The following is a 17,151-nucleotide window of genomic DNA, read 5'->3' on the forward strand; positions in this document are numbered from 1 at the left end:
TATATATATATATATATATATATATATATATATATATATATATATATATATATATATATATATATACACATTACATATACATATATATATATATATGTATATATATATATATATATATATATATGTATACATATATATATATATATATATATATATATATATATATATATATATATATATATATATATATATCTGCTGAAAAAGAAAAATCTTATTGCAATACATTAAAATGAAAGAAAAAAAGATTTGTTGAGGTATAGTCCTGATGAAAAGATCTTGTACTGTTGTGCGCCTGTGAAATTTACTTTTCAGTTGTTACTGCTTTGAAAAATTTTGTAATGTGTCACTATGAACTGTTTCCTTTCAACGTATACAAGATCTAAACGATGACTGCGTGAACCGATTTTTTCCTATATTAACACAAATAAAGAAGCAGCCATTTTCAGCAAAAAAGTTGATATGATTCTATAAGCCCTGGATTAGGTTGAGGTCAATGTATATCACAATATCTTGAGCAGGTTATCAAGGATTTAAGGATTAAAGTTAAGGAAACAATAAAAAAAAACTTAAAATTAAAGAGCCAATACTTTCGCACTTAGTAAGTTTGAAATAAATTATTGATAAATATTTAAGGCACATTAGCATACTTTGACATCCATCAAACTTGAAAGAAAGCACAAAAAATCCTAATATGAATACCACAATGGATGTTGCCCTGAAAAAAGAATTATTCTAATAACTTACTTTAGTATTCACTCTGTTAATGTTAAAAATTCAATGCAACGTTGAAAATGTTGGATGCTGTATGAATCTGCAAAACAGCATAAATGTACTGAATTTCAGGTAATTTTAAAGCCAAATATTGCATTGAAGTTATTTACAACTAACTCCTCATAAATGTGATGTTTCAAAACAACTTTAATAAATTTTTAAACAGTTTTTTTTCTAGCAAAACAAAGACTCCATTCAGAAGACCTGCGTTAATGTTGTTAAACTCTATTTTAACAATTTACATCTTTAGTTACACCTCATTAACAAAGTAGATCCTAAATCTCCTGCTGTTGCAGTTATATAAAATGCAACCTTTTAATTGCTAACATTTGTTTGATCCAATGCAGATGCAAGACTTGATAAAATATCTAAAGCACTAATCTTAGCTTACTTAGATTTCAACTGGATCGTCTATTTTGTTTACATATGAGTATACAAATACTTTATTACTTCTTTATTTAAGTTGAGAAAGTATTTTTCTAGGAAGGTCATTGATTAAAATTTATATAGTATGTGTTATTAGCAGCACACAAGGTAATTTTTTTAATTGAGAACAAATGTTTTTTTTTTAGGAGATTATCTTGTCATTTACAACACCAAACATTTAACAACACCTTTAATAACTTAATAACATTTTTTTAATCAATATAATATTTATAATTTTTTTTTAAATATAAATTTTATTTCTAAATTTTATATTTAAATATGAAGAAAGTGTTGTGTAAAAAAATCTATAGATTTAATTATTTATATGATTAATAAAAAGTAATGTTACAACTATTTTATAAATTAATTATGATAATATAATCCTTCCACAAGAAGTAGCAGACTAAATAAAATGTTTTTTACCACAGCCAAATGCAAAGTTATTTATATTGGCTGAGGTGCAAAGCCTGTCATAAAATTAAAGAACAAAATTCTTGAAGTTATAAACTTATACAAATATCTCGGCAACAATCTTAAATGAAGTTAAAATTTAAAAAACAATGATTGAGCCTGTATAATAAAACTGCCGCTTATAAACATCTTTTTAAGCAACTCAGAATATTTCAAGGATGGCCTGAATCTATGCTTATATCTGCTTTACAATGTTTACTGTCCATTTTATCTACAATGCAGTTGTCCTCACCTCCACAACCAATAAAACTAAATCTAGGATGCAAAACCGTTTTCTATAAGAAGCTGGTATTGATCCCCATGATGCAACCAACTATGGTATCCTTCCAATTAAAAAACATTTTGATGCTGTATGTATCAGTACACTTCAACAAATATTAGGTATTCCAAACCATCCAATCACTTTTAGTCTACACCAGAATAATTACTCACATTCTTCTTTCAAATTCAACACTAGAATAGCAAAATCGAAAGTGTATTTAAAGACGTTTCTACAAAGGCTTATCCACCACCTATGTAATGACGCTTATAAATTAGGTGCTAATTTTGATCTATATGTTACTTGAAAACACTTAGTACATTCTCAATACACCCCAACAAAATATTGTACCATTAAATTTTGTAAAATCAAATCAATACTTATTTCAATAAAAGATTTCAACTCAACAGTACTAACACAAACTTAAAAGTATAAAAGCGTAATAAAAAGACAAGATGCAAAGTTGCAAGACAAGATACAAACTTTATAAATGTGATTTTAAAATTACCAAAACAATCCTTTACTTCTAAACTATTTTCAAAACACCAATCAAAATCATTTGAAACATTACACATCCTTGTTCTATTCATAAATCCATAAGAGTTATTACATCTTGACCAGTTGCTCCATTGGGTCCAATATTCTAAAGTTAATAAAAAATATTTTCGCCTCACCAAAAAAATTACCACCTGAATAAAATAGATAAAGCTATTCATAGTTGTATGTGTGATATAATAAGAGTTCAAAACCTAAATAGAACATATAAAAATACGAAAGATTAAAAAAGATTAATAACTTTGCATTAACTTGAGCCATTCTAAAAGTTTATGATTTTAAAATACGAAACTTTTTGTCTTTGAGAAAAAAAGCCTAATATAAAGATAAAATAAAATATACCTAGATAAGGTATATTTTATTATATAATAATATTTTTATACTTTTATTGTACTTTTATTTGTAATGCAAACCAAAATTTTAACTTATGAAACAATATATTTATATTAACAAATTAAAAAGCAAAGTTAATACCATAATGAAAAACAAATAACACAATGACAAGAAGCTGTTTAAGGAAACTAATTTGCCTTAAAAATAATAACTTATTTTGAAATTGTTTTTTTTTCTAAAAAAGAGCATGGTTATCTAAAAACATGTTTAAAATAATATACAATAATGAAAACTGTAAAACTTGATGTTTGAAGAGTGATGCAAAAACTATACTATTAACTGTATTATTTTAAAATCATTAAAACTATGTTACCAAAACATTTTTTTGCTTCAGTGTTGTCACCAAAACACTGACTTGAAGCAGTTGAAGTGTTGCACTCCCTTGATCTGTTCATAAATCCATGAGAAATATTGCAACTTGTCCAAATGCTCCATTGTGCCCAAAAAGCTAAATGAATACATTTTTTTTATAATTTATTAAAATAATTGTACAAAATTTATAAAAAATTTCAACAAAATGAAAATTTATATTATTTTACACTTTCAAAATAAAGAAACTTATAACTAATACTTGGTCTTTAACACTTCTTTTTTTAATATGACTATTCAAATTTTAAACAAAAATAAAACTTATACAACAAGGTTTTGACAAAAGTTAAGTAATAAGTCATCACAAACCAATTATTTTAAATCTTTCCTAAAATTAAAAATAAATTTTTTTCAAATGAATGAGAACCAAAAGTTTTAAAGATCACCATACTCAACACTTAAATAGCAATAAATAATTGAAACTTAAATAGTAATGAATTTGTTTTTAACTTGTTTCTGCTAGGAATGAAGTTCTGTAAATTCACAATGCTTTTTATATTTTTAAGAATTGAATTAAGTTGCATTTCAGTATATAAGAAAGATATTACTAAAGAAAAAATAATGTGTCTGAACACTGGAGTTTGAATTAAATGAGTTTGATAAAAACTTTGAAACTCCTGAAAAGGAATTTTTTATTAATTAAAATCTTTTTTATTTCTTTTTTCCTGATAATTCAATAGTTCTTTACCTCAAGAGGATAAATAAAAGACCCTCAAATAATGTAACATTAATTTTGATGAAAAAGCAAAAATAACTAATGGCATTTGATTAAAATGACTTTTATTTTTAAAACTTACATTTCAGTTTATATTCACTGTTCTATAGTGATTTCAAACAGTTCTAGAAAATTAGAAGGTTTGGAAGGGTTATTGTTCATGTTCTGCTGGTATTTATAATCCCTTAGTTTCAGCCATGTTTATAAGACTTGCATTATTTGCATAAAAATTTTTATAAAGATTTGTCAATAACTTTATCACGAGATTAAAAAAGTAAGTAATTTAGATATTTTCTTATAATTTAATCTTAGTTATAAACTCAGGATTATCAAGCACGGTAACACAGTATTCAACAGTTTATTTTTATCTTTTTTTTACGAACTTTTGACAATAAATAATAATGTATGCATGAAAAAATAGTCCTATCTTAATAAGGCAATTTTTCTAATTGTATTGTTAATAACAGAACTTTTGTATTGTAATTGTAAAATATCTCTTTAAAACTTATTAATATAATTTTATAGTACTGTATACTTTAAATTACAATAAAGTTTTTAGTATGGCTTTATAGCATTATGTAATTTTTAATATATATTAAAATTTTAGTATGGCTTTAAACTCTGTAGTATAAAGCACATAATTTGTGCAAGAAGTACAGAATTCAATACTAATTGCACTATTAAGATAAACGAGATTATTTATACAATAAACATAATTTTAAACAACAAATTTTGTTCAACATGTTCAGTTAAGCTTTTCAGACCATTTTTACTTCGACTTTACTTCTTTGCAAGTTATTCAGAAGATTTACTTTGCTGATGTTTAGACTAAAAAAAATGAACTACTAAAAAAAAATCAAATTTAATCAAAACTATTAAATAAAACATATATTTCTCAAGAGAAATACAACATAATTAAAGTTTTCTTAAACAAAAAAAGGAATGTTAAAGACGAAGAATAAAAAAAAACAAGAAGTCAAGAAAAATAACCACTAAGTAAGTTTAAATAATTAACATCTTATCTAATTAAAAATCAATGTTTTTTTAGAAAACAAACTTATATAACCACCAAGGCAGCACTTTATAAAAGTAAGAAATCAACTATTGAATTATTAAAAATGAAAAAAAGTAATATACAAACATATAAAGAGGCTTATTATTAAAATATATTATTAGGCTATAATATTGAAATATTTATTTTTTGTAAATTAAAAAAAAAATAATTTAAAATGTTACCATAACATTCTATTACGTCAAAGTTTTTACCATTACACAAATTTGTTGGATTTGAAACATTACAAATTCTTGATCTGTTCATAAAACCACTTGTTTGATTACAAATTGACCATTTGCTCCATGGTGACCAAAAGACTTTAAATTATATATATATTATCAGTATATATAAAAGACTTATGACAAATAATTAAAAACTATTTTAACAAATGTCAAACATAACAAAAAAATGTCTGTTAAATACATTAAATGGTAAAAATTTTACTTTTTAATTTTAATTAGTTTTTCTTTGAAAAATATTTTTACAAATTGTTTTTTTTCTATAGTTTACTTGTTTTGTCTATAGATTATAGACTCGTATGGTCTATAGAAATTAAAGTAATTATAGTTGACAATTAAAGTAATTTTTTTAGACACACTGAACATGGCAGTTTGCATTTTTTAACTTTGAAAGAGTTTCAATTATTCGCGGCAAAAAATTAAACTTAATAACAATTGAAAGTTTTGATATGCAATTTATTCAATATTTTAACGAAACTAGTTTGAATGTACTCTTGAACTATGAGAAACTTTGTGAACTTTTTTCTTTTTTATGTTATTCGTTTTCACCCTTTTTCTTAAAATTGTTTTTGCTATATTTGACTTGTTTTCCTAATACTTACATTATAGGAAAATCAGAAAATAAATTTCCATTCATTTGCTAAGTATGTTATTTAATTACTAGATTTTGTAAAGACAGAAGAAATTAAATAAAAGAATACCTTGCTTTCTTTTTTAAATGAAATTACGATACTTGATACCTGTCTTAAAATGTTTCCTTTATATTGCCTAATTTTCAACATTAGGTTAAATTACTAGAGATAATGAGCATAATGATTGCTCTTTTTATTAAAAAAAAATTTTAATAACCTCCGTAAAGTTTCTTTAAAAAAATTCAGTAATATAACAATGCAGATTGTGGAGCGCGGATAACAAAAGTTCATCAGGAAATAAACTATTGGGTTCAAATGCACAGTTTGAAAAATCCAACTAAAGTGCAGAATATTTCAATAAGGGTAGTGAAAACAACCAAAGATATTATAACTGAGCATTAGTATTAATGACTGTCTATTATTTTATATGAAAAACTTGTTAAAAAATTAAAAAAAGATTTTTTAAATAAATAGCAATTACGTTTCTTGCTTTCCTGGGCATTAATAAAACAGTAAAGTTTGCAAAATCATTTAAAAAACAAATTTTCCTTATTTATAGTGCAAATAATGAAGTATTTCTTTAATATACTGACTAACAAAACTTGAGAATTAATTAAATATCAAACAATCTTTTTGTTTTTATAATCTCCCATCTTCCTCAACTAGTATTAATATTGGCAGTGGAAAATAAAAATATCCTAAAAAAAGGAAACAAAAAGAGTAAAATATTGAGGTATTGCATTTTTTTTACAAAAATTTCCTTATTTTTAATTTTAATTTTTTTTTTAATTTTTTTGTTTAGATATTTTGTATAGTATTAGTTTCCTTTCTTTGAATAGTACTGTTTTATTCTCTGTAGTATCTTTTTCGTTAATTTTGCCGCAAATTCTTAAAACGCTTACCATATAAAAATGCTGTCAAGTTGTCTAAAAAAAATCCTATAAAAGTGGATAAACAAGACGTGCGACCGCATATGCCTAACAGCAAGGCTTATGTGTATTTATACATATATATATATATATAATATATATATATATATATATATATATATATATATATATATATAAATATATATATATATATATATGTATATACATATATATGTATATATATATATGTATATATATATATATATATATATATATATATATATATATATATATATATATATATATATATATGTATATATATACATATATATACATACATATATATATATATATATATATATATATATATATATATCTATATATATATATATTTTTATTTATTTATATAAACATAAAAATATATATATATATGTATATATATACATATATATATATATATATATATATATATATATATATATATAAATATGTATAATCTTGCATGGTAGTTAAAAAGCTTCTTTGATTTTTTTTTCTTAAATAATAGATTGCTTCCCCAAACCAAACCCTCAGTCGATATAGTGGCACTTCCTTGTAGCAGCAGGCAATAAGATAGTCGATGTAACAGCACTCTCTTGTTGCAGCAGGCTAAAAAATAGTCAATGTAGCAACAATCTGCGCATGTTTAAAAAATATATTTTAATAAAATGAAAACAAAAATTCCATTAATTAAAAAAAAACTTTCTAGTCATTATTATTGCAGTTTTTTAAAAAACAATAAAATTTTATGTTCTTCTACAGAAATTTAATTGTTTAAACTTTTCGACGACAGTAAAATGTCAAAAGCCATTGTCAAAGTCACAAAAAAGACCCTGAAAAATTGAAATTTTTTAAAAATGAATAAAAATCCAAAACTTGGTTGTCTTTATTTTTTTTATGGTTTGTACAAATACGCACCCTCTGTCAAATACTTTTATCAGTAATAATTATATTATTATATTATAATAAATGTTTAATATATTTAAAAAACAAATGCTTCTCACAAGAAACAGTTTTTAGGGCATTTTTTTGTTTTTTTCACATTTTTTACCAATATATTATACTTTGTTAGAACATGTTGCAGGAATTTGAATGAAATAAAACGAAACATTGTAATTAATAAATGTTTTATTATCTTGTACATGTAAACTAAATATTTATTATTATGAGATCAATAAATTCAAAACCCTTAAAAACCTGAAAAGATTTAAAGATTCCCATAATTATTTTTAACTGCGTTGGCACATAGAAATGTTTCTTTGAATAGAACTTTGGCATATTCTTTTGACAATTTTTGATTTAATAAAACCTTTTCTTGAAAATGGTCCACAGACAGACAAAGATGACTCAGTACCTAGTTTTACTACTCTTTCCACTGCTTGTGCGTAGCATGAAAATTGGGGAAAGTCAATTAATGGGTTCTACACAACAGTTGATTCTGATACTTCCCTAAAGAAATAAGGGAATCATTGAAAATATACTTTGTCATTGGGGGCTCTATGAGTTCAATGTTGTACCATGGGATCATATAAATGTATTTATTAGCGTTACAATTCATTTTTCAAAAGATAAATTTTCTAATACCACCTCTACTCTCTGGTCTTGTTTTTAGAAATCTACGCAAACCAAGCTCTTCTCTGTTTGCAGTCATCACATGGCATAGACAAACGAATATTTTCCGGATCAACAAAGTATCTGTTTTTTTGAACAAGTGGATCTATTAGTTTTTTAATTAGTAGTTAGACAACATGAGTAAGAAATAGAGATGTTTAGAACTATTAATTACCATGTTTAGAACCATGCCTATAGAGATGTTTAGAACCATTTGAACATGAAGGTTTTAACTTAATGTTAAACCAGACAGGTGTATAAACTTTTACAATAAACTCAGCCAGAATTTCAAGATTGTATTAAGATTTTCAGTTGCCACATACATTTGAAGTCTTTTTGCTAATGTAAATTGAAGTCAATTTGTAAGCCACCTAAAGATAGATAGTTTTCCAGGGGTCTTCATTAATAAATATAAACAGCAGTTTCTACTAGATACAGTAATACCCATTTCCATTAAGTACTTCTGACTTGAACTAAAATCAAATACATTTTCTAATAAGGAAAAATTATGGCAACTTTCAAATAAGGAATTATTTTCTAATAAGGAAAGATTAAGGCAATCTCTGACAGTTTTTCAATTTGTTACATAATTCCCCCTAATACTCACGCATAGTTTTACCATCTAAAGAATAATAAAGGTGGCGTAAAGTCAGCTATTTACCATGGAATAAGCTAACTAACCGTTGCAGTGATCTTCCTATTTTGTTTTTCAACAAGGAAATCACATCACTATTGACTTCAGTATTTACAATGGTTCCATCACATTTAATCATGGTAAAAGTGACAAGTTGTTAGTCATGTTCGTGATTTTGTAAAAACTTAATTATGCTCTCTGCAATCTGCTTCTATTAGCAAAATGTGCTCTCCTGTAGTAATCATTTTGTACAACTTAGTTCTTTTTTTTCTTATTGCCTTCACTTTTCTTCCATCAAAATGAAATCCTCAATTTTAAGTAATCAAGTTCTGACTGTTTTGAATGCATTTTTTCTGGTTCTTTGTCTTATTTTGTCTTATGACCAATTAGTTTACTTTTGTTATCTTTATTTAATTAACCCAAGACCTGCAATGCAGCGCTTGCAATTCCTGCAGCAGCTCTAATCATGCCTGATCACAGATGGAGGCAACTGGTGGCAGTTTAATGTGCATTAGAGTAATTTTTTTATTTTCTTGAAAGGCTAAAGGGTCTGCAAAATTTCTCTCTTCTTGTTTTATGTCACTAACAGTGAAATTTTCTGTTACTTTCTTTCTTTCTTTAATGCTATTTTCACTACCAGTATACGTTAATAACACTGTGATATTTATTGAATTTTCTCAAAAAAATTTAAATTTTCTCTGCATTTCTTTATGTCTTCTGTCATCTTTCAATAACAAAGCATTTGTTCTAGCTCCATCAATATTACTCAAAACAATTTTTCTGGACAATCGTTGATCCTTTAAAAACTTCTTTTCCAGAAAAGGACTTTACTTTTTTGTACAACTACATTTTTGAAAGTCTAAACCTTTATGGGCAGTAATATCAAACATGCATTTAGCATGTTCTTTAAATGTATCAAGGTTGGAGGTATGTTTTTTTGATCTGTTTCCACCCAAAAATCTTAACAAATTTCTATACTTGTCATGATACACTTTTATCATTTGTAATATTCAAGTATTAGAAACTACAGGAAGCTTTTACCTATATATATTTAATTTTCTGAGCTAAAATATCAGATTCATAACTTACATTTGGCTGCTTTGATGATCTTTTTGGTTTGAGGTTATGTATTATAAGAAAACACCATTTCATCACATCTTCATATGTTGGTAACCCTACTGCTCTTAAATCATTAAATCTTCCAAATATAGGGCAATCCCCCATTTGTCCAGTTTTAACTTGTTTTGAAAGCGCTATTTTGTAACACAAATATAATAACAATGCTACATAAACTCAAACAATTCTATATCACTTAAATTGACCTTGAATTCAGTAAACTGCATTATAGGACTGATTCTTGTCCTGATATGAAATCTTTCTCCGCTTCCTCTTCTCTTACCGTTAAACTCTCCTTCCACTACGTCTCCCTCTAATTCATATTAAAACAGGACATTATAGAATTTTAAAAGTTCGCTCTTGTTTCAAATTCAAATTCATAAAAACACAGTACTTCTAAGAAGATAATTAAGAAGTACTCCACAGTGCTTCTTATTTTGTCATTTAAAATTATGCTTAAAAAAATTTCAAATTTATGAAACTTATGAACTTATCAAATTTATGAAACTACCCTACTTGAGGCATCTCAACATACGCTCCAATCACTATTAAATATTATATTTATTTTTTTTAGGTTAAAAGGTGACTTTTTCGTTTTATTAGAAAATAAAAAGAAAAAATAATATTTTTGATCCACCCTAATGTTCATATACATATACATACATATATATATATATATATATATATATATATATATATATATATATATATATATATTAGGGTGATCCAAAAAACTTTTTTTTTACTTTTTGTTACTCCTAAGGTCTAAATGTGTTCATTTATGAAAGAAAACATTGTACCAAAAAAATCAGCCAAATCGGTTAATATTTAGAGGTCGCGCTGGGGCGATCTTTATACCCCTCTAAAATTGGAATTTTCAAAAGTTCAGTAAAATATTGACCTTCGTTTTCTGTACACATTTCGGTTATTTACCGTTCGATTTTAATAAAATAAAAAGAAAAATAAAGCTCTTATTACACATAATAATTTTTATTAAACAACATTAAACAACATTAAACAACAACAGCTGCTCATTGTCGCCTGGTTTGTTTAGCACTCAATGTTGATTTTTTTGCATCTGGTAAGAAGCCCTTTTTTCTGCAACTAAATTTAGCATATACTTTTGCTGCTCTTCATCTTTTGTTAAGATGAAGAGCAGCAAAAGTATGTGCTAAATTTTTCTCTTTCGGCGCAATCATTAACAACTTTAAGAAACTTCACTACTTCTTAAGAGTCGGCATACGACTCATTGTTTTTTTCAGTTTGAAGGATCTTCTTCAAGAAAGGAAACGTCAACATTTAAGAAATTAAAAAATGAAAGTGATTTACACGTTACAAAGTCCTTAAGGGATTTACTCATTACATTTGTAATATCTGCTAATTTCTTTGATGGCCTATTATTGTCTACACATTGACGCTGAAGGGTAGTTATCATTTTTCTATTAACTTCAATCTCTACATCATCACTAAAAAAGGCCAAAGGTATAAGTTCTTCACTTAAATACCATAGATGCCGCTTCATTGCCTTGGTTGCAGTGGTCGCTATATTTTCATGCATTTCACGATATTCCTCAATATTTTTTAGAAAATCTAAATCCTTAAATGGGGCCGAGGCACTGAGTGGTGCAGTAAACCACTGTCGAACATATATTAACGCAGCAAACATGCTAATATCTCTTACTGCGTTTAATTCATGTTGCACCATTTTAAAATGATCTCTAAATAACAATATTTTAATTGAATAAATAAGTTTTGCCATCCACCGAGCATGATGGAAGGCTCCAGGTGCTTAAAATCTTATTCCACTAGGAGGTTGCTCTCCTAAATATATTAGATATAATTCAAGAAGTTCTTCATAATCATCTCGTGGTTGTGAGTCTTGCAAACATTTTTTTAAGAAGTTAATTATAGACGATTTTTTTCAATCGAGGCGTTTAAAAGATATTTTTCAGCTTCTTCATCTTGCACTGTTGGGCTAAAATCATCTTTCTTGATATTCTTCCAGGCTTGTTTAAATCGTTTGAAAATAGCAAAATCTGGTCCGGACGTTGTTGGAAAATAAATTTTAAAACAAATCCTGCAACAATTTCAGTAATGTGATGACAACAAGCTAAATTCAATAATTCTTTTCCTAATTTTTCTTCAAGCAAATTACAAGCACCTTTCTAAGATCCTGTATTGCTAGCTGTGGTATCAAACGACATGCCACAGAGATTATTAATAAGATTCAAAGCGTCCCACTCATGGAGGGAGGCTACAACTGCAGTAGCAATGGCTTCTCCTTTTGAATCAGGAAGTTTTGGCACTCCCAGAAGTTTTTCAACACCACGCCCTGTTACTAAAACTGACAAATGCTCAACATTTCCACTTCCATCGATGTCTGCCATCACTTTTCCAACCCAATGAACTACGAGAGGTACATCCGGTTTGAAATTTCTTTCGTTTCATTGTAATGAGTTTCACGATAATCAGTTCTTGTTCTATGAAAAGTAGTAACAGATATAGAGAACTCTTCAATGGGAGCTCCTAAACTTTGCATTGTAGCTGCTATAGTTCGCATTGCCACACGATTGCTTACTTTTCCTCTATCTAAGGAAGCGACAACTTCAGGGGTAATAATTTTTTTTATAGAACGCTTCCTTTTCAGACCGGAGCTTTCTACAACATCATCTTTTCCTTTCAAAACTACGATATCATCATGATCGCTACTAGCAGAACTTGAAGGCGAAGTTGAATTCTCAAGAACAACTACTTTTTCAGAGCGTTGTTTCCTTAACGCTTCTTTTTGCAAACGCTTATCCAAACTTGTCTCTCTGCAAACTTTATTTTCTTCTTTCTCTGCATCATCTTTATCAATGGTACCCAAGACCATGTTTCCATCATCTCGTTGATCTATGAGGAAATCGCAATCTTCAGCAATTTTTATTAAATCAAAAGCATTAGTTGGTGCAATATCAAAAAGTTTCATAATTCTCTTTTCAAAGTCTGTTACTTTGCTTCTAGCAACTGCTGATTTCTTATTTCTGTCTTTAAATAGATCCGTATATTCTTTATGAATATTTTCAAGCCTTGTAACTGCATTATCCTTTCGAATTGTAGAAATTTTAGCTTTTTCCCAAATTTCACAAGTTGATTTGATAACTGTTACCAAACTTTCATGTATACTCATGGTGGTATACTCATTCACCTCATGGTGGAAGAAAAAACATTTTAATACTTCCAAAATTGTTGGAAGCTTAAGTTAAGAAAGCATTGATATTGGTTGACCAATTAACCATTTTGCTGTAGAACTGCGTGTTGACTTTGCGACTGCAGCCATTTTAAATTTTCTTTAATACAGTGTATGAATGAAAATATATTTTGTTGTCACCTATATTTCCAAACAAAATTAGTTACGTTGAAACTCGCAATTATATTACTTTCTTTATATACTGTAATTAACATTATTAGTCAAGCAAAATAGATAAACTATTGTAATTTTATTTCAGGAATCACAACACTCTCGATAAAGTCTCGAACTGAACTAAACAATATAATAAACCAATATAATAAAATATAATGAAATTTGGCTTAGTTTGCAATTTATTTTGCCGCTTTAATATGCATTTAAAAAGGAAATGTTGTTTAACAAAAATTATTATGCGTAATAAGAGCTTTATTTCCGTTTTTATTTTATTAAAATCAAACGGTAAATAACCGAAATGTGCACAGAAAACGAAGGTCAATATTTTACTGAACTTTTGAAAATTCCAATTTTAGAGGGGTATAAAGATTGCCCCAGCGCGACCTCTAAATATTAACCGATTTGACTGATTTTTTTGGTACAATGTTTTCTTTCATAAATGAACACATTTAGACCTTAGGAATAAAAAAAAGTAAAAAAAAAAATATTTTGGTCATTTTTGGATCACCCTAATATATATATATATATATATATATATATATATATATATATATATATATATATATATATATATATATATATATATTTATATATATATATATATTTATATATATATATATTTATATATACATATAATATAATATAATAATATATTATTATAAGGTTCCCACTGCTTTGCAACAATAAGAATGGGAAGTATTGTTACTAAGAAATTACCACAGAAGTAAACAAGCACCATGTTTTACTAATAGCTTGCAAGCACTGGCACCTTATTGATACCATAAATTCAGATCAAATGCATTTTTATATGGATTAAATTGAAATATAGAGCATGAAGTCATTTTGAAAAAATTCCAATAGCTGATAACTGTGTGATAACGTTTATCTTATTAGCCAAGTTGGCCAATGAGATAAACTCTAATTAAGCTAAACTTTTTAAGAATTATATTATTGATTAAAATTATATCACATTCCAAAGTATGACTTGAGCATAAGTCAAATAAATTTTGGAAAAAGTTTTATAAGTTTCCATTTGGATTTATAATGAATGATATAAGCCAAACATATAAAAAATTTTTTTAGCTTGTATGAAAGTTTAATAAAATAATTAACAATATTAACTTTTTAACAGGCATATTCCAAAGGATATTTTATAAAAAGCACATAGTAAAATCTCCATGCAGTACCCCCTTCTAATAATTATTTTACAAAATAGAATCATTAAAAGATAAATTTGTAATTAAATATATCAAGTTCTACTTAAAAAACACAATTTTGATACTTCCAAGTTATTTTTGTCTTTCCAATCCATGTTTTTGAATTATATAAATATGCACTGTATGGTTGTATAATACCACTGTATGATATGTACACAGTCCTGTATTACAGGGCTGTAGCAAAAAAAACATGGATTGGGTGGCCAGTTATGCTTGCAATGTGGACATTTGCCATCAACATTTTGTGAAACTATCGTAATACCTCTACTAAAATCTAAAATTTATGACTTAACAGACGTAAATAATTATAGAGGAATTGCAATTTCCCCTGCTTGTTCTAAAATTTTTGAAGCTATTTTATTAACAAGAGTTAAATTTCACAATAATGCTGATGATTTTCAGTTTGGTTTCAAGCAAAATCACTCCACAGCATCTTGTACATACTATTTAAAAAGATAGCTGATTATTATATTTCTAGAGGAAGCTATGTGTTCACATGCTTTGCCGACTTTAACAAAGCATTTGATAGTGTTAATTATTGGAAGTTGTTTTCTAAATTTATTGATCAGGGTATAGGTAAGAATGTTGTCCGTCTACTTGCATTCTGGTATAAAAATCAAACTATGAGTGTCAGATGGCAAAATGCAAACTCTGATAGTTTTAATGTAAGCAATGGTGTAAGGCAAGGTGGCATTCTTTCACCATTTTTGTTCAGATTCTACATACGAAAACTGATTTTTAATATTGCAAATTTGCATATTGGGTGTAACATTGGTGGCATTTTTTTGAATCTTTTGGCATATGCTGATGATATCGTACTAATTGCACCATCTTGGTTTGCATTACAAAAATTGCTAACTGCATTAAATGTTGAAGCAACTGCCATTAATATGTCATTTAATACCAAGAAAACAGTGTGCATGGTATTTAACCCAAAACAAAAATGTAAAGTTGTATCGAACAAATTTCCTCTATTTACCTTAGCCGGTTGTAAACTAGTTTTTGTTCAAAAATTTAATTACCTAGGTCATATAATTGAAAACAATTTATCTGATGATGCTGACATCAATCGAGAGATTAAATGTCTCTATACACATACAAATATTCTTAACAGATGATTAAGAGATGCTCAATAAGGGTAAAAATACAGTTATTTAAGACGCACTGCCTCTGTTTGTACGATGCTGCTCTGTTGCTTAACTTTAGCGTAAATACTTTATCAAATCTACAATCTCATTACAAGAAACGTGCTAAAATATTTTTTGGCTATGACAAGTACTCAAGTGCTAAAAACATGTTTATGGAGCTGGGCTTTCCTACTTTCGATACTTTACTGCTTAACTGCAGACATAGTTTTAAAAAGCAGCTTGTCGCCTGCGCCAGTGATAATTCAACTGTGTATGGATTAAACAGAATTGTTAATTGACTTTTATTTGTTTTGTTTTGCTATGGACCTTGTATTGTACATGTTGTCTGAAATAAAATTTTTGGGTTTTAGAGAATATCAAATTATAATAATGAAAAAGTAAAATTTTTTGTATGTTTAAAGATGCATTTTAGCCAAAGAAAAGTTAACTTAAGAGGAAAATAATTAGTTGTTAATTTCTTAAACAGAAAGAACACAGAACAAAGTACACAGTGAAGTAACTTATATTTAAGTTAATGTATAGTTTAAACACTAGGAAAATAAAACCTCCACTTTGGTGCAATAAATATGATCGCAATTTCTTGAAATGAGTCAATAAAATTACTCGGTTTTGATATTTTGATTCATTTGCAAAAATCCAAGAAATTAGAATTATGAGAAAATATGTAATACATAACAGTAAAAAAGCATGATCAAATCAAATTTAAAAAACTAAAACTAAGTGTTAATTAGATACAAGCTCATATACATAAATATATTTATATATAAGAAAATATGTATACATATATATATATATATATATATATATATATATATATATATATATATATATATATTATATATATACATATATATATATATATATATATATATATATATATATATATATATATATATATATATATATATATATATATATATATATATATATATATATATATATATATATATATATACATATATGTATGTATATATAAATATATGTATATATATATTTTTTTTTTTAAGGTGCCTTTAGCCTCCCCCTTCCACCCCTCTCATCGCCCATAGATTAAAAATCTGAACTAAGTATTTTCTCTGTGGATATAGTCTTTTACTATAGAAAGTAAAGGGTTGTTCTTGGAGAAGGAGTATGATTGTGGGTATATATAGAAATTCTGTTTTATTTTTATTATACATTAATGATCTTTCTAGTCAACAATTATATCAAATAAAGTTATATGCAGATGAT

General features: G+C 26.5%; 1 protein-coding gene across 6 annotated transcripts in view; it reads right to left on the reverse strand.

Moving 5' to 3' along the window:
• LOC136080678 (A disintegrin and metalloproteinase with thrombospondin motifs adt-1-like) overlaps positions 1-17,151 on the reverse strand; it is a 204,058-nt gene that overhangs the window by 39,061 nt on the left and 147,846 nt on the right. For all 6 annotated transcript variants that reach the window (XM_065797640.1, XM_065797638.1, XM_065797642.1 and 3 more), the window contains 3 exons: positions 5,196-5,330; positions 3,189-3,323; positions 2,436-2,570 (listed from right to left, as the gene is read on the reverse strand). In XM_065797640.1, the coding sequence (XP_065653712.1) occupies positions 2,436-2,570; positions 3,189-3,323; positions 5,196-5,330 (405 nt within the window). The remainder of the gene's footprint in view (positions 1-2,435; positions 2,571-3,188; positions 3,324-5,195; positions 5,331-17,151) is intronic.

The sequence above is a fragment of the Hydra vulgaris genome, chromosome 05 (assembly GCF_038396675.1).
Source record: "Hydra vulgaris chromosome 05, alternate assembly HydraT2T_AEP".
Lineage (NCBI taxonomy): Eukaryota > Metazoa > Cnidaria > Hydrozoa > Anthoathecata > Hydridae > Hydra > Hydra vulgaris.